The following is a 23955-nucleotide window of genomic DNA, read 5'->3' on the forward strand; positions in this document are numbered from 1 at the left end:
CTGATACTGATAACTATCGATACCGATATCCATTTGTTTATGCTTCTTTTTAAAGAAATGACATGTAAAGCTTACCTTCATGACAGGCCGTGCTCGTTTCTCAAACAGACCGGAGGGAAAGAGGTACGCTATGCTCCTCTGCAAAAACAAACACAGAGAGATACAACATAATTGAAAATACGTTATTATTTCCAACCCTAAAATGAGAGACTATGTAGAAACAAGTGTTAATAAAATTGCCTTTTAGATATTGTGACAATATGAATTGTGACAAATAATACACACTGGGTTATTTATGAACACGTGGGGGAAAAAACAAAAAAAGAAATGAAAAAGGTGAAAGAGAGGGGGGTGAAGTGAGATGACAGCAGATGCACTGGAAAAGGACACGCAGTCATGTATCACGCTGTCAAAATTGGAGAACGAGAGAGTGTGGAAGGAAGAGAGAGCAAGAAAAAGAAGCGAGTGTGAGTGAGTGAGAGAAAAGTATGGAGAGAGAGGAGAGAGAGAGAGAGAGAGGAGAGAGAGAGAGGAGAGAAGAGAGACAGAGAGGGAGAAGGATGCAGAACGCAGTGGCAGATGAAGGCAGCACCTGTTAATACCTTGAAAGGCAATATGGCACAACTCCCTGAGGGAGGTATAGCCTCGTCATACCACTCCACCGAGCTCCGCTGACTAAACTTCACACGAGGCCGGCGATATAAGACCGCATACAGCTACAGCACCAGCCACCTCTTCTAACTTTGTTGAGAAACTTGACTGCACAGTACAGCGGCCAGAGAAGCTGTGAAGGACGCTGACCGTCCGCTGTGACAAGGGCAAGACTGCTAATGAAAACCAAATACGGTCCAAATTAGAGGCCACATCAGCTAACGCCATATAAACAGCTTCATTCCTGTTTTGATGAACGCATAAGAGCTGTTGGAAATATGACCACGAAAGGTTCAGCAGTGTCACTCTGAATGCTGAGACCTATAAGTAGGAACCAGGCTTTGGTGACAGCGTGATGGCTGACAGAATCAGATATCGGCAATTACTGACAAGATGGTGATGTTGGCAATGAGAACTGACAGAGAATTAGAGAGCTTCCCAAAAGCCTCCATATAACATTATGACCACCTCCTTGTTTCTACGCTCATTGTCCATTTTATCAGCTCCACTTACTATATAGGTGCACTTTGTAGTTCTACAGTTACAGACTGTAGTCCATCTGTTTCTCTGCATACTTTGTTAGCCCCCTTTTACCCTGTTCTTCAGTGGTCAGGACCCCCATGGACCCTCACAGAGCAGGTACTATTTGGGTGGTGGATCATTCTCAGCACTGCAGCAACACTGACGTGGTGGTGGTGTGTTAGTGAGTGTTGCGCTGGTCTGAGTGGATCAGACAAAACTCAGAGAACACTTGTAGGTTCACTGGTGGTTTTGAACAGGCTACATTTGCACCATGGACTTTGTGATCCCCGGTTCCTATCACCACCACTGTAAAGAAAGCGGTAAGCTTCACCTACGATGAACCATTTTGGATCAAACCACTCTGAATGACTGAATTACACAGCCGTTTTGATCAATCAGTTGAATTCCCATTTAAATATATCAGTCAATACTGATCTCAACTCAACATTTCTTCTTTAAACACTACTAAGCTTTAAAAGCAGCCATTCTTAATAGAAACACTTCACTTAAGCATCTAAAAGTATCATGTTCTCACTACTTAAACACTCTACTACTCCACAGGAACAAATACACAGCTAACGACATCACATCACACAAGGTGAGCATGTGCTATTTCAGGATACATTTGTTACAGTAATGGATCCGATTCATTCTTCTCCTCCCTCAGATATCTAATCCAGCATTTTCTGCTGATATCAGCCCAATACCGGCATCGGATCGACGCCTTCTCAAGAACCTTCATTTTGCCATGTAAAGGCATCAGTGGAGGTTTCATCACAGTCATCACTGGTCTTGGCACCGAGTTCCAAGATCTCTGAACCCACCTGATGAGGGGATGCGCGTGTGCGTATGTGTGTGACAGCGGAGAGAAGGCAGGTGAAGCTTGCCGTCTTCATTAATTACTTCCTGCTGGCAGCGTTCGCCGTGCAGCTGTTTCACACCTTCGCCGCTTTCGCGGGAACATCACGTCGGCTGACGCGGCTGGCAGCGAGGCGGGTGCCAGCGCCAGTTCAGACGCCCATCCGGTGCCCGCTCACTGCCCCCCAGTCCGAACCATTTTCCGCTTGCGGACCCCCCACTCATCTGGCAGAGGCACGGCCAGCGTCACTCCCTCTTAGCCACGCTCACGCTGAGCGCTCCATTCATTAACGACTGTGGGAGGTTTGGGGATAAACATCAAAGTGCTGCAAATTGGGCCAAATTTGGTGGGATGAATCAATTACAGACGAAGCTTCGAAAGGAAAGGACCGGGCATGAAAGTATCGTTGAACACTCCTTTCTCTCTTGTCGTGACCATGGGAGAGGGTCGGAATCGTCTGTTCCCAAAAGAAATTCAGCAATTTCAACCCACGTCAAGAACCATAATAGAGAATCACGTTAATAGAATCCTTATGGTGGAATAACACTGCTTTGCTTTTCTCTGCAATATTAGCTACTAAAGGTAGAACTGGGCAGCATAACGGTAATAAGATATACTCTAATATTTAAAAATAAAACGGTATTTCAAAATTATGCTGTGTCAAATTTTTATTCCACGTCTGAACGGCCAAATAAACAGAAAAAGGGAAAAATCTGAGCCAGAAAAAAAACCTCATGGGAAAAACTCAGCATGACAGCGGCTCAGTGACGGCTAAGAACTGCATACACCACAGGATACGGTAGATTTCAGCTTTCAGTCAAACACCAGTCACTCAACTTTGAGATATCCTCTAAATGGGTGTTCGTCTATTAGCTGAAACCAAACTAGTGCTGTGTGGAACTAACTAAGCTATTGTAACCACTACAGTCCCAAACACCTCTGTACTAGTTAGCAGCACTGTTTACCATTTAACAATCACTAGATAGATGTTTGACATTGATACTGAATGGCAATCATGTAAAGCTGGGGTTACACTACACGACTTTTATCCCGATTTTAGCCCTGATTCTCAGTCTGGCTGAGTCTGAGCTGGTTGGCTCTAGTCTGCAGATGTTTGGGTCAGTAGGAGAGATTCGAGTAGTCAGGAAGGGGCACAGACTCAGATTTACAGCCTCCCAATCGCGTTTCAGACCAGTCTGAGTTTGTCAAATATGTTTGAGTGAAATCTAGTGGTCAGTGACTCAATCTGAACAGATTCCTACAACAACCAATAAAAACAGAGAGCACAAAAGAAGAAAATACAGCAAGTAAACAAAGAAAAATGACAAAAAGTCTCTCAGATGTGGAGTGCAACTTTTTAACGAGCTGAGTTTCAGGCACAATCGAGTTTATGTACCTTTAAAACTCTAAAAATCCCACACTGATCACATTTTTAAATCCATGATCCACTTAAACATGTTTACCTGCTGCGTCTTTACTGAATCAGAGCAAACGGCAGCAGCAGCTCCACGTTTGTTTATTTGGGTCTCAGCAGCGGCTGGAAAGTTGAGTAGTGTTTGATCCCTAATCGTTTAGCGTGTGATCCCCAATATTTCAGTCGCCCAAAAAAATCTCCAAAAGCCAGTGGGATAATGTGAGACGCCCAGTCTTTTACAATCTCTTCAGACTTTATAAGTTGTGTAGTGAACCCAAGGCATAAGTACACTAAACTTAAATTATTTTTAATTGTGAAATAGCACAAGACAAGACGCAACATAAATGTCACTTTTACATTACTTATGGTGCTTTTACACCCCTCCCACCCTCAGTGACGCTGAATACCATGGTGATATTTGGAGACAGTTTGAATGTATGAAACAGGATGCTGCTCAATCCTAACTAGAGGTTAACCTTCCAGTACCAATCACTGACATTATTGCTGAAGATGACTCCGGACATTAACCTTCATAACCTTCTACATTAATCTGTGCTGAACATTTGACGAATTCTTGGAGGATCAGTTTGTTTTAGATATGACATTAAAAAGTGAATTAACTTTGCATTAGTGGAAGCAATGCTATGATATTTCAAGTACTTGTTATGGTATATGTACATTATTCCATGCCAAGGACTGCCTACATCTTCAATCCTTGAGAAGATTAAACTAATATTGTACTTCTTCCCTAATGTCACTCAACTGCTCATAATAACTGCTCATAATCACTCTTCAAAATTCAGTGCTAATAACCACATTCTTTAATCAGTTCAACACTGGCAATGTTCTCTTTAATTGAGTGAGCCAACAGAGTACACTCACTGAGAACACTGACTTCACAGAAAACTGGCCTAAAAACAGTAATTTGCTTCTCAGGAAGGCAAGAAAAGATTCTGAGGCTTCATTTTATGCACAGAGAGTTGGTTTACAGCCTGGTTGTGCTGATAGCAGTCAGTGCACTGAGTAGTGAGTGGATATGGCTGCTTATTTCAAAGAACTTCATCTCCAAAGAGATTCTGATTAGGTCTGTAGACACAGATCAGCTACGAACTACAGCAAAACATCTACAAAAACAACTGATCTAGAATGGGGTGCCCAAACTTTTTGCCTTGAGGGGCGCAAAGTGCAATGTTTGTGGTGAGCTGAGGGCCAAAAATTACACAGGTCTAGTCCGGCCTGTGACACAGTCCTGCGAAATTGTTTTACTTTTCTGTTCTTATTGGCCCGTTTCACCCTGAGATGCACTACAGTCCCCAGCATGCACTGCAACACAGTGTGCGTTCTGATCCCCAACAACAATCTGTGGGTCAGCGATTACACAAAAAGAAAAGAAGCCTGGTGTCTAGTTCAAGCAAATAAACGTTTTTTTTAAAAGCTACCTAAAACAATTTATTTTTTATTCAGAATTATTTTTAAGTATTCAGTGCCTATTTTGCTGTTGCAGTTTTGGCATATTTTAAACAAACAATATGGCCCATTCGGGTCACGGCGAGAGGTAAAACTGAAATAAAAACACATCTGGCCCACAAACTTGATGAAATGTATGATAATTTCTGAAATTTACGAAAACATGGCCCTTTTAGTGGTTGAGTTTGACACCCCCGATTTAGTGTGTCTGTATGTTATCAAAAAACAATGAATATTCATTAACCAAAAAAAAATAATAATAATAATAATAATAATAATAATAATAATAATGGTGCCCTGGCTTTTCTGTGAGGATGTGGGAATGCTAAATGATTTACAATAGTTTTAACCCTTCATGCGCATCTCAATGATGGACAGACTCAGGTGATTTCTATCACAAAACCTTGCTTGACTCTTGGTAGATAATGGATTCCAATGCTTTGTTGAGGTACATAAACTTGAACTGCTGCTTTGCAACCCCGGCTTTTCACTGCACCTAATGTGACTATAGCAGCAAACAAGTACAGTAACCCACGAGTTACATCCTGTAAGACCCATAAATGTTGTGCAATTTCAGAGCAGTACTAGTTCAGCAGTACAAGTAATGAATCCTAAAAGTCAACTAATAACGTCATAATGAAGCTGCAATTTAATTAACACGGTTAAACAGTCTCAGTTCTGTTTCACTGAGCTTTGTTCATGATACTATAAGCAAGAGCCAAACACTGACCTCCTCCCGTGCCCACTGTCCAAACCTAGCTAGCCAAAGCCAACAAGTGCAAACCACAGGTATATGTATTTCCAGACTACATGTACAGGTGAGGAAAAGCTGGCAAGGAAGATAAACACAGACAGCCAAAAACTATGAAGAAGGGCATCTTACATCTATGTCCTCCTGTGTGAACGTCTCTGGGTCTTCTCCCATCATGTTGGCCAAGTGCCGCTTGCCGATGTTGAACTCCTCAATCTGTTTCTTAATGTACTCCTCTGAGAACTTCTCTGGACCAGCCGCTGCCAGGTTCTTCCGCCACACTGTCGAGGACACGCATATCTGCCTGCTGAGGAGCTGGAGAGGAAAAGCGAGCGAATAATACATGCAGTAACCTACAAAACTGTACCATGTCACACACAGGCATGGCACAAAATTAAATATGATGTGAATAATAGTTTTCGTCGTATTTAATTTTGTAAATAAAATTATAATCTATAATAAATTATAATCTTCATATGTGCATTAATACTAACCGGCTCCTGACCTACGCCAGCTGATGCCAAATCTGTTTTTATTTATACATTTTTCATTTATAATTTATTTACTTAACTGTTTGGAGACTTCAAAAAAATAATTAAAAGCTTTCTTCGTTTAACTCTATAATGTCTTTTTATTCAATTATACTTTTGCTTCAGCATCAATTTCAACTGATAAAAAAATAGTAATGTAGAAAAACAGTAAAAAAGAACAGTAAAGCAATTTAACACTTAGGATAATTAATTTACAAATTCAGATTTATTGGATCATTATTTAAATGTTTTCTAAATCAGGAAATTTACTGTTAATAAGTTGATAAATCAAAAAACAGCCAATAGATTAGAAACAGCCAACCAATTATAAAGGTAATCACTAGATGCCACCCTACTTTCCCCATGAGGCGAACTCTTCAGGACCTACCTTACTTCTCCAGATCCGGAAAGTGTGCCTTCCAATTCTAATTCTGACATTTAAAACTGTGCAAAAACCCCTTTGCCAAGAAGCAAACAATCCATAAACAAACATCTCTTAACTAAATATTCTACATATCGCTGCTGTCGGAACAAAACCTTGTATCTCCAAAATGGTAACTTTACAGGAGAAGGAAAAAACCTACTTTACTTTTAATGTAAGTCAATGGAACCAGACATTTTTCCAAAGTCATTTTGGGTCATTTTTTTTAGTCCATTCATCATGAAATTTACACACAATGTAAAGGGTAACAGTCATTTTCAAATTATGTCAAAAACTGAAAAACGTCAAAACTGGAGATATAAGGTTTTCTACAGCAATATGCTTTTTCTTGTATTTCAGTTCTCTCGCAGAGCTCCGCCTATTACATTTGTGAGGGTTTACGTACCAAAATCACTCGTAATTCACTTTTACGTGACCATTTTCCAACCTCTCTCCATCCCTTAGAAATAAACAGGCTGTTTGTTACTGTCCCTTTAAGACATGTATGTGAATATGTCAGATAAGTAATACATTACAAATACACAGGATTTCAATATAACACAAAAACAATGGATTCCAAAGAGGCTGATTTTGCAGTTTTGTTCATGTATGGACGGTATGAACTGGGGAGTCAGTAGTAAGTTTTAGAACTTTAGCCATGTTTTCATACTACATGAAATTTCTGTATGCATGCTCTATGTAATAACTACCCACAGTACAGTAATCTACACTGCAGCAACCAAGAAAAACATTATTCACCAACATGAATTCAAATAAACAGTTTTTGCTGTTTTCTTACAAAATCCTACCTACTAGTCAGAAGGCTTTGACACTGATTGTCCACCTCTGGTGATGGCCAGGCCAGACACTTGCTTACAATTTTTAAGTTCTTGTACTTCACAGCTTTTACTTATCGCTGCTGTCGGAGGAAAACCTTGTATGTCCATTTTTGTCGTTTTTCAGTTTTTGATGTAATTTGAAAAAGCCCATTGTTCTTTACATTGTGTGTAAATTTAATGATGAATGGACCAAAACAAACGGCCCAAAATGACTTGGAAAAAATTCCGGTTCCATTGACTTCCATTAAAAGTAAAGTAGGTTTTTTCCTTTTCCTGTAAAGTTACCGTTTTGGAGATACTAGGTTTTCTTCCGACAACAGCGATGTACTCAAATGCACGGAAGGAAAAAGAGCCAACTTTTTCATTCCTATTTTAATTATATTTAGTTCCTAATGTTCCTAATTCATTTTTGAAGTAATTTCATTATGTTCAGTTCTTCTTATGATTATTGTATTTTGTTTTATTAATGTATTTTTGGCTGATGCTCATCTCTCATTATCAAGCGTTTTATTTTAGACCAAAAGGATCTCAGAAGAGACGAACAGCGCGTAAAACCCCTTTTTTCTTTTACTTTACACAAAATTATTATCATTATTTACAAGGCTTTCACCTGAACGTGGCTTCACCACCGCTATTCACCGCTGTCAGCAAGAACAGTTCAGGGGAAAACCCTCAGAAGATCCAGTGAAGCTTAACCTTTGTCTTGAACAGCTCTTCACTAATTTATTCTCTGATTCTGAGCCTGAATGAGGCGCAGAAACCGGCTCGGCTCGGTTCAGCTCGGCTACAACACAAGGACATCATCTCCGCTCCGGCAGAACCACAGCAACGGTAAACCGGACTAACACCGCTCAGAGGAGTCGAGCAGAAGCGCGTTTACCTGTCTGCTCACCTGTCTGTTGATCTGTGCTGACCGTGTGAATAAAGTCCAGCTGGAGTTCCCACATTTTGACAGAACAGCCCACACCGCCCTGCCGCTGCTGCACGCCGCCATGATGGTGCCCTGAGAGAGGAAACGGTTCTACGTCACGTCCGATGACGGATGAAGTCTCGATGATTACTGCAGTACTCAGCGTTACTACTGTACTACATTACTGTACTATTCATACTATAGTTTATTATATACTTTCTCGTTTTTATAGCGAAATGCCATTTCAACACCAGAATTGTATTATTTTTATTATGTTTGTTTTATTAAATTTATTAGAAAGTGAATTTTTTTGTCTTGAAACTCCAGTAAACATTGTAAAATCCTCAAAACTTGTAATATAAGTTATTATATTTAGGAACATAATATTAAATATAAAATTAATACGTTATACGTCAAATGTTGTAGGAAAGAGTTTTATAAAGTTTTTTTGTAAATAAAAAAATATGATAATAATAATAATAATAATAATAATAATAATAATAATAAGAAGAAGAAGAATATGTATTAGTAAAAATATTTAAAAAATATTAATAAAAATAAATTCCGCTGGTGTGTAAATTCTGAGAAAACATAAATAAGAGAAAACATTTAATAATATTTAGTAATAATAATAAAGTAAGTATAATAATAATAATAATGATAATAATAATAGTAATAATAATTGTGTTTATCTAGTCCATTTATTAGTAAAAAATTAAAACAATTAAAATACTAATAAAAAATACGTTTTGCTGGTGTGTAAATGGTATTTTGCTATAAATAAGAGAAAATATTGAATAATATATACTAATAATAATAAAGTAATGTAGTAAAGTAGTAAGCAGTGCAGGCTTTGAGTTTTATCAAATTTTATATTTTTAAAAAAATAAAAAAACTTTAGTTCATTTAAAACTTTTCCACACTTTTCATACTCAAAAATCCCTTATCCAAGAAACAAACATAATCCAGACCCAAACATCTCTTAACTAGATGTCCGTATCCTACACATGCTTTTTCCTGTATTTCAGTTCTTTCACAGAGCTCTGCTTAGGACATTTGTGCAGATTTATTCATCAAAATCACTTAAAATTCACTTTTACATGAACATTTTCCAAACTCTCTCCATCCCTTAGAAATAAACAGGCTGCTTGTTAAGACATGTATGTAAATGATATGTAAGATATGCAAATGATATGCAAATACATTGGACTTCAGTACAACACAAAAACAACAAGGAAACACTTTTAATAATATAAATGTAATATTTAATAATATAAGTTATTAAAAAAGGTCATATGTCTTGTTCAGTGACTGAAAAAGTTATTCATTCAGTTATTGATCATTATTACTGTACTACTTACTACTTTCTTAATTTTGTTCTCTTATTTAAAGCAAAATACCATTTCCACACCAGCAGAAATTTTATTACAAAGCCTAATTTTATTATTTTTTGATCATATCTATGTAATTATCTATGAAACTATCTTCAAACTCCATATAAAGCCTTTATAACCTGTAATATACATACACACTTTTTTGTTGTACATCTACAACTAAAACAAGCTCATGTTAACATAAGAAATGTTATTATTTTAAATTATTTATCAAATTTTATTATTTTATTATTTGCAAGTATTTGCATAGACCTCTGAAGATGCATGATTCTGTGTCTTGGCCATATTAGCAACAGCAGGTATGAGCAGGTTTCGTTTATAGGAAATGTGAATGGCTTTGCAAGTTCAGCACTGATCTTCATCTTAATGTTCTCTAATATTTTGCCATGTTGATTAATGACAGCAGCCTTGTTCTAATCGCCGCACTTGCAGGCCTCATTTGCGTCTCATTTCATATTTTAGAGTTCAAATGCCCTCACAGGCGCCCCCTAGCCCCTCTTAGTGAGCCCTAGGGTGAGGACTGGGACATAAACACTCAGCAGTGGCCTCTTACTCAAAATTGCTTGAGAAACAGGTGAGGACCAATCAGAGTAGAGTTTGTTTACAGCTGTCTGACCAACATACCTGACAGGAAGATATTCAGAGATGAGCTAAAATGCAATTGTTTATTAATTTACCTCGTCAATAAACTTTATTTTTCTTGTAATTTTTATTGAGATACTTTAGATAAGCAAATTAACTCATCATTGCACTTTGAGGTACATAACATTTATACATGCACAAGTCTTTCCCAAATACATTCCTCTTATCCTCTTTGGCTGCTGAAATCACTAGAGTGCAGAGTTTGAGGAGGACTGTAGGGCTAAGGGCGCCTTTTGGGACAGGGCTCTTGTAGGGTGGGTGATACCACTTGTTCTGTTTTTCGATCTGATACAGAACTACCAAGATTGATATCTCTATACCAATATTAATCAATATAGCCCCGCTGGTGACATCCCGTATAAATAAAACTAATGCATGGCCACAATTTAGTAAGCCGTGGGAACAAGATAATTAAGTCGTGGCCACAACTTAGTAAGGCGTGGAGATCCTGATGCATGACCACAACTTAGTAAGGCGTGGAGATCCTAATGCATGACCACAACTTAGTAAGGCGTGGAGATCCCATTGCATGACCACAACTTAGTAAGGCGTGGAGATCCTAATGCATGACCACAACTTAGTAAGGCGTGGAGATCCTAATGCATTACCACAACTTAGTAAGGCGTGGAGATCCTAATGCATTACCACAACTTAGTAAGGCGTGGAGATCCTAATGCATGACCACAACTTAGTAAGGCGTGGAGATCCTAATGCATGACCACAACTTAGTAAGGCGTGGGGATCCTAATATTTTATTCCTAATTTTTTAAACAAAAATAAATCACAAAAACAAAACAAAAAACAAACAAAAAAACAAACAAAAACATACATATACATCCATACATCATCTCAACCGCTTATCCTTCTGGGTCGCTGGAGCCTATCCCAGCTGTCATTGGGCAGAAGGCAGGATACACCCTGGAAGGTCACCAGTCCATCGCAGGGCAGACAGACATACATACACAGTCACACACACACTCACACCTAGGGGCAATTCAGCATGTCCAATCAGCCTGACTGTATGTCTTTGGACTGTGGGAGGAAACCGGAGTACCCGGAGGAAACCCACACAGACACGGGGAGAACAGGCAAACTCCACACAGAAATGACCCTGGTCACCCGGCCGGGAATCGAACCCAGGCACTTCTTGCTGTGAGGTGACAGCGCTACCCACTGCACCACCGTGCCACAACAAAAAACAAAAACAAACAAAACAAAAAACAAAAGAACATGTTGCATAGCATGTTCGTCCGAGGAGTTCGCCTAGATGTCATGTGCGCGGCACAGCGAACGAAGCCTCAGCGCGACGTCAGCGGCTGTTTGATTTCTCTGAAATTACGTCATATTGCTCGCTGAAGCCAGGTGAACATCATTTCCTCAAGAATTATGCTAAAGCCTTACAGAGTAAAGTTTATCCTTCTTTCACCAGTAAAGTTTGGTGGAGGAGGGATAATGAGCCTGGGCTGTGTTTCAGGACTTGGGACCCAAGTCCACAGAGGGGTGATGTTAATGCTGCAGCATACAAAGACTGAGCCCCTGTGCACAAAGTGAGCTTCATAAAGACACGGTTTGAGCAGTTTAGTGTTGAGGAACTCCAGTGGCCTGCACAGAGCCCTGACCTCAATCCTAGGTGTGATGGTCAGGTGTCCACAAACATTTGTCTATATAGTATGCACAGAACTCAAATGAACACTGTGGAATTAATCGACCCATAGTCATTTTAATATATTATTTGCAACATATCAGTTTTCTCCCTTTCCCCTATTTTTTATTCTTTTTATTGTTATTATTCTGTCTTGTCCTGTTAACCTGCATATCTTTAATTTGTGATTAGCCATCACAGCACCAGTGACTTCAGGCTGAACCTGCCATGAGGCTGGCCAGGCTCCAGAGGTCTGGTGTGCCAAGTCACAGATCAATGCTCTGTCTTCACCCGTACCCCAGTGATGGAGCTCGAGTGAGTACCCGGGGATATTCATCAAAGTGAAGGGCCGCGTGCCTCCGGCTCGTGCCAGTCTGTGTGCTACCATGATGGACTGTGTTTGCTTTCACACTCTAGCCACAAGCGCACGGCAGCTCAGTAAGAAAAATGAACTCAACCTCTGGTCTCTAATTCACTGTGGGGGGTTAGGGGGCCAAGCATAAATCATATGGTAGCCTAGGCCTAGCTCAGCTAGCGCTAGACAGGTTGGGTGTTTGTGTTTTGAGGGGCTGGGAGAAGCATCCCTTCACTCCCTTGTGTAAACTATGAAACATTACACCACATCTCAATTACAGCAGAGCCCATACAAGAAACATGCCCTGTTAGCTTTGAGTTTTTAAGGGTTTTTGAAATCAACCTGACTGAATATTCAGGCACATTTTGTCATTTTGTCCCAGTAGGCTTCAGTAAACTGAAGGTGCGCATAAAGGGGGGGAGGGTTGGGCAAGTCTGACCCCTTTAATTAAGGCTTTAACCCCCCAGAGGAAGTAAAGACAAATGATATGGGAGGGAATGTTCTAAAAACCTGGTATTAGTAAATGATCTTAATAGCACCACTAAAATATATCCGTACAGTGGGCCGTATAATTTCTTAACTGTTGACACGGTCTTAGACTTAACCCCTCAATACGTATTCATATGTTGTGAAAGGTAAATGCCATGTGGGAAAATATTGGTGTTGTTGTGAATTAGCTGGCTAGTTTAGTGGTTTAGCAATGTACAGTACTGTGCATATCTATCTATCTATCTATATATATATATATATATATATATATATATATATATATATATATATATATGGGGAGGAGTGGTGTAAAGCATGCTGCCACTGGACTCTGGAACAGTGGATGAATCACGGTTCCCTATCTGTCTGTCTGATGGACGAGTCTGGGTTTGGCGAATGCCAGGAGAACGTTCCCTGCCTGACTGCACTGTGCCAGCTGTAAAGTTTGGTGGAGGAGGGATGATGAAATGGGGTTGTTTTTCAGGGGTTGGTCTAGAACCCCAGTGCACAAAGCAGCTCCATAAAGGCATGACTGGGTGAGTTTGGTATGGAAGGACTTGACTGGCCCTCACAGAACCCTGACCTCAACCCCGTCGAACACCTTTGGGATGAACTAGAACGGAGATTGTGAGCCAGGCCCTCTCGTCCAACATCGTTGTCTGACCTCACAAATGCTCTTCTGGATGAATGGGCAAAAATTCCCACAGACACTCTCTGAAATCTTCCTAGAAGAGTGGAAGCTGTTACAGCTGCAAAGAGAGGACCAACTCCATATTAATGCTTATGGGTTTAGAATGGGATGTTATAAAAGCTCCTGTGGGTGCAATGTGTAGGTGTCCCAGTACTTTTGTCCATATAGTGTATTTATAGTTTGCTTTTCTCATAGTGTCCATTCTTTTTGGATCAAGACTTTCTTTCTGCAGGCATACTTTTACACACCTCCAAAGGTCAGTCTTAGAAATTGGTTGAATTTTCTCCTTCTCACGATCCAAGAAATCCCAAACACTTTCAATGGTCCTGAAATCTGGACTGTGGGGTGGTCAGGCCATTGTTCTGAGGACACCCTGCAGCTTCTTTGTTTGATTTGCAAATGTTCGTTTTTGTCTATTTCCCCATTCTACATTATGAAAATTAACAAGACAAAGAAACGACTATTAATAGCTTTTATGGATAAGTCAGCAAATGATCATAGTACTGTAAAGAAGTGTTTCAAATTATTTTAGACGGGTTAGTTCTTCTTTATTTTTGTTGTTACTGACCATAACTAAACAAATCAGCTATATTAACTGATATCTGACAGCTCTTTTGCATCTCAGCAGCGTACTTTTTTTGACAACCAACCCATGAATCCCATAATGTTCAAATAATTTCAAAAAGTGGGTAGGACATGTCCCCCCAATCCCCACTCACCCATCCGAATTTGCACCAGTGTCTGGTTGTATTCACACATGTTGAGTTTTCCTTCTTTTTGCCAGAGGGAAATTACTGATAACAGATTAAAAACCACTCAACCCCTTAACAATCCATGCCAAAGCTTTATCACACACATTCCTATAACCTAATACCTTCTTTAGTTTGCATTGAAGTCCCTGTAGTTACTGATTAATAAGTCTGTGTATGAAATAAACCTGGATTGTTAAGGGGTTAAAGCTGGAACTCTAGTGAAACAATCATTTTGCGACCATACTAGAATAGCACCAATGAATACAGTATTTATGTATTACAAATGACCATTGTTTTAATATACATTTGAACTACAAAACCCATGGTGCCACTTTGTGCAATGTATGATAGTGACATCATTCACATCATAGATTTTGTAGTCCATTTTTGGGAAACATTTGGAAAAACTATATTTCTGTATTTCTGTATTTTGCTGAGTTATGAATTCTTCAGACCCTTTCACTTTTTTTTCACTTGTTGTTATGTTGAGGCTTTTTCCCCCCACCAGTCTGCATTTAATACCCCATAATGGCAATGTGAAAACAGAATATTAGATTTTTTTGCAAATTTTATTAAAAAGGAAAAATGAACATTTTGCATGGACATAATTATTCAGACCTTTGCTTTGACACTTGAAATTTAGCTCTGGGGTCCTCCTATTTCTCTTGATGATCTTTGAGATGTTTCTACACCTTGATTGGAGTCCACATCTGGTCAATTCAGTTGATTGGTCATGATTTGGACAGACACACACCTGTCCATATAAGGTCTCACAGCTGACAATGCATATCAGAGCAAAAACCAAGCCATGAGGAGAAAGAAAGTTTGGAACAACCAGGACTCTTCCTAGAGCTGGCCGCCCCACCAGACGAAGTAATCAGGGGAAAAGGGCCTTGGTAAGAACCCAATGGTCACTCTGGCTGAGCTCCAAAGATCCTGTGTGCAGATGGGAGAAACTTCCAGAAGGAAGTCACTGCAGCACTCTACCAATCTGGGCTTTATGGCAAAGTGGCCAGACAGAAGCCTCTCCTCCGTGAAAGACGCCTGGAGTTTGCATTAAAGCACCTAAAGGACTCTCAGACTGTGAGAAACAAGATTCTCCAGTCTGATAAAACCAAGACTGAACTTTTTGGCCTCAGTTCTAAAGTGTCATGTCTGGAGTAAACGAAGCACTGCTCATCACCTGCCCAATACCATCCCTTCAGTGAAGCATGGTGGTGGCAGTATCATGCTGTGGGGATGTTTTTCAGCAGCTGGGACAGGGAGACTGGTCAGGGTTGAGGGAAAGCTGAATGAAGCATAGTACAGAGATATTCTGAATGAAAACATGAAATGACTTTCAGAATGCATTCTATATATATTAGATATAGATATAGATCAATAGATATAGTGTCAAAAAGTACAGTGGGCTACTCATTTTTCCCTGACCAGCATACTAAGATACATGGCCAAAAGTATCTATACACACCTTCTAGTTAGTGATTTCAGGTCTTTCAGCCACACTTATCGCTAACAGGTGTATAAAATCAATTGCAGCCTTGCAATTGACATTTCTATACTGTTAATTAATCATTTTGACCATTGCTATAGTGTCAAATACAGGTAAATATGGGGCTGACAAGCCTATCTTTTGAATGTAAACAGCAGATGGTGACTTTCCTTCCTTATAGCTGCTTACATATAACATCTAATTTCACTAATGAACGCACTCGCTTTCATATTACGTGGCTCTATACAATAACTGTGTTGGAAAATAGCTCACCCACCCGTGTATCACTGTATAATTCACACTCTGAGTAAACGTGAAGTCAGTGTTTCATATGTCATTGACTATTCACTTGATGAATACTAATTAAGTGCTTTTAGTTTACAAAACAGCATTCAGCAGCATGAGAGCCTTATTGGTCTTACCGGGGCTGCCAGTTATGCCCAATTTGTTTTATTTTGCTGCACTTCTCCGCCAATTTGAGTTCGGGATTAAAGAATTAGTATTGCGGGAAGTCTCACGCAAAGATGGTTTAGTTGTCTTCTCGAAGGATTAATCAGTGTTCTCCTCCTTTCAAGGAATTTTGGAAAAGTGGGTTCAGTCCAGTAAGCAAGTCATTAATCCTCGAAAGGCAAAAGAAGCGTGTCTATTTCAAGAACATGAGTGGAATGCCAGATTGCATGCAGTGGATTGTGGTAGTGTTGCCAGCTGAGGAACATTTGAATATTAAAAAAAAAAGAAAAAGGAGCAAACAAACAATGCGTGTATGTTAGAGAGAGAGAGAGAGAGAGAGAGAGAGAGAGAGAGAGGGAGAGAGAGATTGGGCTGATCTGCTGAGCTTTAGTGGTTGTGGTTCAGGGCTTATTGTAATCATAATTTCCACAGTGCTTTACAGCGATTTCCTAATATCCTTACTGGCTTGTGCCGGGATAAGCACATCTCACCGTGCGCGCCTGTCTCGCCTTAAAGCTGTTATACTGCTTAGCTCCGCCGCCACGTTATGGCCAACACAATCACAATCGCGGGGCAGCGTGCTTGGAGCTGCTTTTCCGCTGCCATTTTCCACCCTGTAAATCCCCCCACACTCATTCATTCAGCGTTCACCCCAAAACCATCTCAATGACCTAATATCACGGCTTTAGCTTAGCTGAGAACTGTGAGTAAAGTGAAGGCAGCTGGGCCCAATCAGGCCTATAGGAAAATGTAACTGTAGAAAATGTGGCCCTCCCTCAAACATGATGTGTTCATTTACAACACACTTTCTGTGGTATCACTATTTTAAGACGTTTGAAGTCAGGCCACAAGGACAAATAAGGCTGTGCAAAAGTCAGAGACCACCCTTCATTTTACAACCACAGTTCCAAAAAAGTTGGGACGCTGTGCAAAATGTAAATAAAGTAAATAAAAGCAGAGTGCAATGATTTGCAAATCTCATAGACCCATGCTTTTATTCACAATAGAACATAGAACACATGTCAGATGTTGAAAGTGAGACATTTTACTATTTAATGAAAAACATTAACTCATTTAGAACTTGATGACAACAACGCATCTCAAAAGAGTTGGGCTTGAAAAGTAAGTGGTTCTAATAAAAACAGCTGGAGGAGAAATCTGCAACTGACTCACATGACTGGGTATAAAAAGAGCATTTTCTGAGTCTCTCAGAAGCAAAGATGGGCAGAGGTTTACCAATCTGCGAAAAACTGCGTCTAAACATTTTGGAACAATTTCAGAAAAATGCCCCTCAGTGTAAAATTGTGAAGACTTTGGATATCCCACCATCTACAGTACATAATATCATCAAAAGATTCAGAGAATATGGAGAAATCCCTGTACACAAAGGACAAGGCCAGCGGTCATTACTGGATGCTCGTGATCTTCGGGCCCTCAGGTGGCACTACATTAAAAACAGACATGATTCTGTACTGGAAATCACTGCATGGGCTCAGGATCACTTCCAGAAATCACTGTCTGTGAACACAGTTCGCCATGCAATCCACAATTGCAAGTTAAAGCTGTATCATGCAAAGAAGAAGCCATATGTCAACACGATCCAGAAACGCCGCCGTCTTCTCTGGGCCAAAGCTAATTTAAAATGGACTGAGGCAAAATGGGAAACTGTTCTGTGGTCGGATGAATCAAAATTTGAAATTCTTTTTGGAAACCACGTGTCCTGTGGACTCGAGAGGAGAGTGACCATCCAGCTTGTTATCAGCGCACAGTTCAAAAGCCTGCATCTCTGATGGTCTGGGGCTGCATTAGTGCCTATGGAGTGGGCAGCTTACACATCTGGAAAGGCACTATCAATGCTGAACGGTATATAAAGGTTTCAGAACAACATATACTCCCACCCAGACAGCGTCTCTTTCAGGGCAGGTCTTGTATATTTCAGCAAGACAATGCTAAACCACATACTGCGCCCATCACAACAGCATGACTCAGCAGAAGAAGAGTCCGGGTGCTGAACTGGCCTGGCTGCTGTTTCTCTCCATCCTTCTGTGAGAAGACAACTCAGTGCTATGGGTCTGAAAGGATGTGTAGCTGTCATGAAGCTGTTTCTGAGAAAAGGAAACAACAAAGAAAAATCAAGCAAAGAAGCTGCTGGTGTTCTCAGAACAATGGACTGACCACCCCAGAGTCCAGGCCTCAACATCACTGAATGTGTTTGGGATTACTTGATTGTGAGAAACAAAAAATGCAACCAACTTCTAGGACTGAACTTTGGAGGTGTGTAAAAATATCCCTGCAGATTTCTCTGAAAAACTGAAATCAGGTCTCTCAAAAAGTGTGGAAGCTGTAATAAAGGCAAACAGTGGACAAATAAAAAACTGATTATATTTAGTTGATGCTGAAAAATTAACTTGTAATTTGACTGTAAATGAAATAAATGAAAGGTGCTTTTTCATCACAGTTCTGTACGTGTCATTAGAAAACGTGCCACAAATCTGAACACTATTTGAAAAGAACACAGTAGTTGTGCTTAAAGTAACACAAAATGTCTTGTCTTTGAGGGAAAATTCCTGCATTTTTTAATCTAATCTCTCTCTTTATCATGTGATCGATTACCATGGACAGTAACTTTTCCCTCTGCTTAGGAAAGGACAGAAAACCTTATAATAGGAGCCAATAGGCAGGTGCTAACCAGCCATATGCTACCCATGTGCAGTGGCATGTCTATAGTGGGGCCTGGGATGGAACAGACCCCCACAGACATTTGATCATGGGTGCGCGTCACTGAAGCTGGTAGCTGATTTTTTGGCAGCACTTAGTGTTACAATACAGTCCCCTAAGTTTAAGGTATTAACCCGGTAACTATGAAGTACAAAGTCCAAAGTACTAGATATTTATTTTGGGGGAACATGATGTAAGTTAGACTAAACTACATTACAATAAATGTATTAAACTAAATTACAATAAATGTAATAAAACATCATCATCATCTTTAACCACTTAGTCAGATAGGGTCAGGGTGAGATGGCCAACAGGTTCTAGATAATAACTGGGTAATAACTAATAGATTCTAGTTATTAAACTTAGAAAGGACATAGAAAAATGTCTCTTGGTTATTTGGAATAACAAGATTGTGTACAAACACACTAAATTTATCTTTAATATCACAGATGCAAGCAGGAATGTAAATCAGAAACATGTTTAGCTTCAAGCTACACAACTTTTACATATACTAGACTCCACTCACTTACAATGTCATAATCTTTAATGTAACTAAACAAATATTACATCTAAACTATATCTAACGATTAAAATGTCTTACCTAAAGCTTTGAGTTGACAGTTGGAGGCGCTTCAATGCACAAAGCACCAAAGAAAGTGAAAAAAGGTGTTAAGTGGTGTTTATTACCCATCGTTTTAAGTTAGGTTATTTATTAATGATATTTACTGTAAATACTATAAAGAATTTTGTTTTTGTTCCTTAAACACTATAATGCTGTATGCCAATGTGTTGAGATGTTAATTTAAATGTCTGAAAGTGTTTTTAGTCACATTGCAACACCAACATCCCTCCTTTCCAGTTTTGAGGGTGTAGCGGTGGGTCAGTTGAACCCCCCATGTTGAAACCATATCAGTCTATAAAAGTGGTCCCATTCCCTCTTCTTGGAGTACAGCTGTACTTACTGCATATTTGTGTTTACACTGCTCAAGCACTGCCACAGCTCAAAATGGGCTTGCTAATTGTCTAATTATTTGGATCAGTTATGCAGGAGCAGGGAAAACGGCAAAATATGCAGGATAGGGGCACTCCAGTAAGCCTTGGGCTGCAGACTCATTATCAAATATTGTGATAATTGAAATAAGTGGTGACATCATGCAAAGAGTCATTCTTTAACATCATCAACTCATTAATTACACATTTACATACTTGCAGTATAGTAGATTTTCACTCTGGCAAAGAATGGTGCATGCAAAGGAAAAACTAGAAGACAGGTGCACAGTTTGGCAATATTTCGGTTTTGACCCAAATAAACGCATAGAAGCAGTAGATGCAAACAGTATTACATGCTGTTTATGCAGAATATAGTTATCATTATAAATTACCTATTTATATTAGAAAATAGCCCAGTTGCTAAATGGTAATTATATTACCTTCAGGTAAGATACAAGCTGCAGGGTAAGGCTCTGTAATGATGATACTTCATAAGTGCGTTCAGATCACATTAATATAGTTACTACAATAATTCTGTGAACAACAATGCTTTGTTTGAAGCTGCGCTATGTACTTTTTTTTTTGTTAAAATAGAAAGAAGTAGCATTACTGAGACAGGATTAAAAAACACGCAAAATATAGTGTGTGGCAAGCCATCTCAGTCAGCTAGGTTAAACAGGTAATGTAGTAACAGGTAGTTACTTTAGTTATGAGAAAAAGTTTGTGTGCATGAGTAAAGGGCAAAGAACATGACAGCATGGCTCACAATGAATCAAATCCAAACTCCAATTCATCAAAGGCCTGGAGAACTATTGATCGACACACGGCTGCTAGAGGAGAGAGAGAGAGAGAGAGAGAGAGAGGGAAAGAGAGAGAGAGAGAGAGAGAGAGAGAGAGAGAGAGAGAGAGAGAGAGAGAGAGAAAAAAAAACAACACATTTCCCTCCTGTCCCCCAAATGCAGTTGTGATGAGTGTGTGGTTATGTGTGCATGCTCGTCTATGTGTGTGTGTCTTTGTCATGGGTGCCAGCGAGCTGTTCCTGCCCCTGGGCCATGCAGCCCCCTCTGACGCCCCTGCCCCGCGTGAACCAGCACATGTGCCTAAGCCAGCCATGATTGGCTTCTTATCTGCAGGGAGTGCTGAGCGAGAGGGGAAGCCGTGATTGGAAAAAGCAGCCGGGGGACATGTTGCGAGGACCACATGGTGTCCTTGCCTCAGCGCAGAGCCACCCAGAGACCTGGAGCGTGCGGTAATTCACGCAAGACCTGCATGGCCCGAGAGACACCAGCTGAATAGTACAGACCCACACGCACATGAATCAGCCCAAGCCAGAAAGGCGAAACGCAGCAAGGACAACTGAACGACACATAAAAGAATACTCCAGAATAAATACGCTAGGCTAATTTCTATTTACTCTTACTTGCTCATTCATTTACAGCACCCGTCAGAAGTTTGGACACACCTGAGCGATGCAGAAGACTAGGATTCGATTCACAGTGCAGGCAAACACACCACGCTATACCAAAAAGTCCTCAGGCAAGACTCCTAATGCTACATTCAACGTCCTGTGGATAAGAGTGTCTGACAAACGCATAAATGTACTGTGTAAAAGTCTTAGGCATCTAGTAAAGTGATACGGACAGCAGTTTGTCTGGACAGTAGTTGTTTTACCCCCTGAAAAGCCCAGGCTTATTACATACTAAGGCTTATTATTCAGTAACTACAGGGACTTAAAATGCAAATTCAGTGAGTTATTCTTAGGTTATAGAAATGTGCAATAAAACTTTGGGCCAGACGGTGGGCCCTGGCTATTTAACAAAAACATACACTACGTCTGACTTTGCATGGTGAAACTTTCATGCAACTAGTTGCATATTGTTGCGAGTAATTGCATGCAATTTCCATGCAACTTGACAGTTACAATTCAGCCAACTGGGAAACAATAGAACTGCATGCAACACATTCAGCTACTCCAACAGTTAGCCACATTAGCAGCTCATATTCTTTGATATGCTGTATTGTTCTTGCTATAAGCTCTGCCCTGAGACGTACTTTACACATTTACAGCATTTTTGCCATCTATGTTTAATTTTTTTTAGCTGTCATCCATGTCCACATCCTAGGGTTCTTTACTGTATTTTGAGTTTGATGCCTCACTTTTTCTGCCCTAGAAGCACAACGAGTTCATTGGCGTTTCTGTCTCCTCTTCTGTACTTTTTTCTCCCATTGTATCCCGAAGTAACCTGAGCTCTGTGTAAAATTAAGGGGCATCAATAGAGGGAAGATAAACTTAGCTACGTAAGTCACATTACCAGCAGGTTAGCCATGAATAAATGGTAGCACAAGCAGCTGTTAGCATTAGCTGGCAAGTTAACGCAGCTGATTACAAAAATATTAGTTTTGAGAAACTCATATTTGCTTGAAAACTACCTTGAGTCTGTAAGGGGATGGGTGAGTGGGTGGAGCCTCTTTTGCACTATAAACCATCTTCTGTTTTGTATTTTTTGTCTGTTAATTCAGGGAAATCAATAGTTTGTTTACAGCATGTCATTTGACGTGATCATGTGGTGCATTATTGGCAATTTGATTGGCTGTTTCATTGAAACTTGTTCCGTGAACTGTTGCAGCTTTACATAATGCAACTCAAGTGCAATTTAGCGTCAAGTAAAGTTGCATGAACGTTTTGAAGTGTAAAGCCAGCCTAATGCTACAAAAAAACAAATAAGCAAAAAAAAAAAAAGATTTTTTGTGTGAGTGTATCTGCTTAATCATTTCCACATCTCTCCTCAAGGAAGTCCAGAATTTTGTTAACATCCAATATTTAGTTCAGCTAATCAATCTTTTATTTGACTAAATCAAGTGTGCTGCTGATGAAATATAACAAATATATACAATAACTGCACCAAGAAACAAACCTGTGTTCTATTAACCATCTTTTTCTAATCCACATATCAATAACTTTAAAAAAACAACCATATATCCATCCATCATCTAAACCGCTTATCCTTCTGGGTCGCGGTGGGGTGCTGGAGCCTATCCCAGCTATCATTGGGCGGAAGGCAGGATACACCCTGGAAGGTCGCCAGTCCATCGCAAAAAAACAACCATATAATTTGCTTTATTTATGCTAATTCTAATATTATACACATTTTTTTTACTGGCAAAAAAATGTTCCTGCTGGGACATATAGTTTAAAAAATGCAAGACTTCTGCGCACTACTGTATTTATGAAGATATGTACTGTATATATCTTAAATGCCCTGCTAAAAGTAGTTTTCAGTCAAAAAGTGCTCAGCATATGTGAAACATCTTCAATCCTGCCTGAAAAAGCACCACAAGTGGCTCCTCATGAAGCTGCTTGAGAAAATGCTAAGTGTGTGAAGCTGTAAGGCAATGGGGGCTACTTTTAAACTAATTTAAACTACTTAAACTACTTTAATGCTTATTTTGCTAAGATATGGTACTTTGAATCCAAAGCATGATAAAGTTTTGAATGAACTCATTTACACCACTGCATTATTGACCAAGCCATATATGTTCTATTGCCAGATTTGATATCCTTCACCAAACTTGGTTGTCAGAAGGAAACCTTGTATCTCCAAAATGGTAACTTTACAGGAAATGAAGAAAACATACTTTACTTTTAATGTAAGTCAATGGAACCAGAATTTTTACCGAGTAATTTTGGGCCTTTCTTTTAGTCCATTCATCATGAAATTTAAACACAATGTGAAAGAAGTTTTCAAATTATTTAAATAACTGAGAAATGACAAAAATGGAGATACAAGGTTTTATATGTATATATATATATATAGGCATATCATTATGACCACCTGTTTCTATGCTCATTGTCCATTTTATCAGCTTCACTTACTATATAGGTGCACTTTGTAGTTCTACAGTTACAGACTGTAGTCCATCTGTTTCTCTGCATACTTTGTTAGCCCCCTTTACCCTGTTCTTCAGTGGTCAGGACCCC

At 39.6% G+C, this 23955-nt stretch overlaps 1 protein-coding gene across 1 annotated transcript in view; it reads right to left on the reverse strand.

The window, feature by feature from the left end:
• The window catches only part of mrps9 (mitochondrial ribosomal protein S9), a 31064-nt gene extending 22600 nt beyond the window's left edge, over positions 1-8464 (reverse strand). Inside the window, exons 1-3 of the mRNA XM_036569817.1 lie at positions 8347-8464; positions 5797-5979; positions 76-138 (exon numbers count right to left, since the gene is read on the reverse strand). Of these exons, the coding sequence (XP_036425710.1) occupies positions 76-138; positions 5797-5979; positions 8347-8448 (348 nt within the window). The 5' untranslated portion in view covers positions 8449-8464. The remainder of the gene's footprint in view (positions 1-75; positions 139-5796; positions 5980-8346) is intronic.
• Between the last annotated feature and the right edge of the window lie 15491 nt (positions 8465-23955).

The sequence above is a fragment of the Colossoma macropomum genome, unplaced genomic scaffold (assembly GCF_904425465.1).
Source record: "Colossoma macropomum unplaced genomic scaffold, Colossoma_macropomum, whole genome shotgun sequence".
Taxonomy (NCBI): domain Eukaryota; kingdom Metazoa; phylum Chordata; class Actinopteri; order Characiformes; family Serrasalmidae; genus Colossoma; species Colossoma macropomum.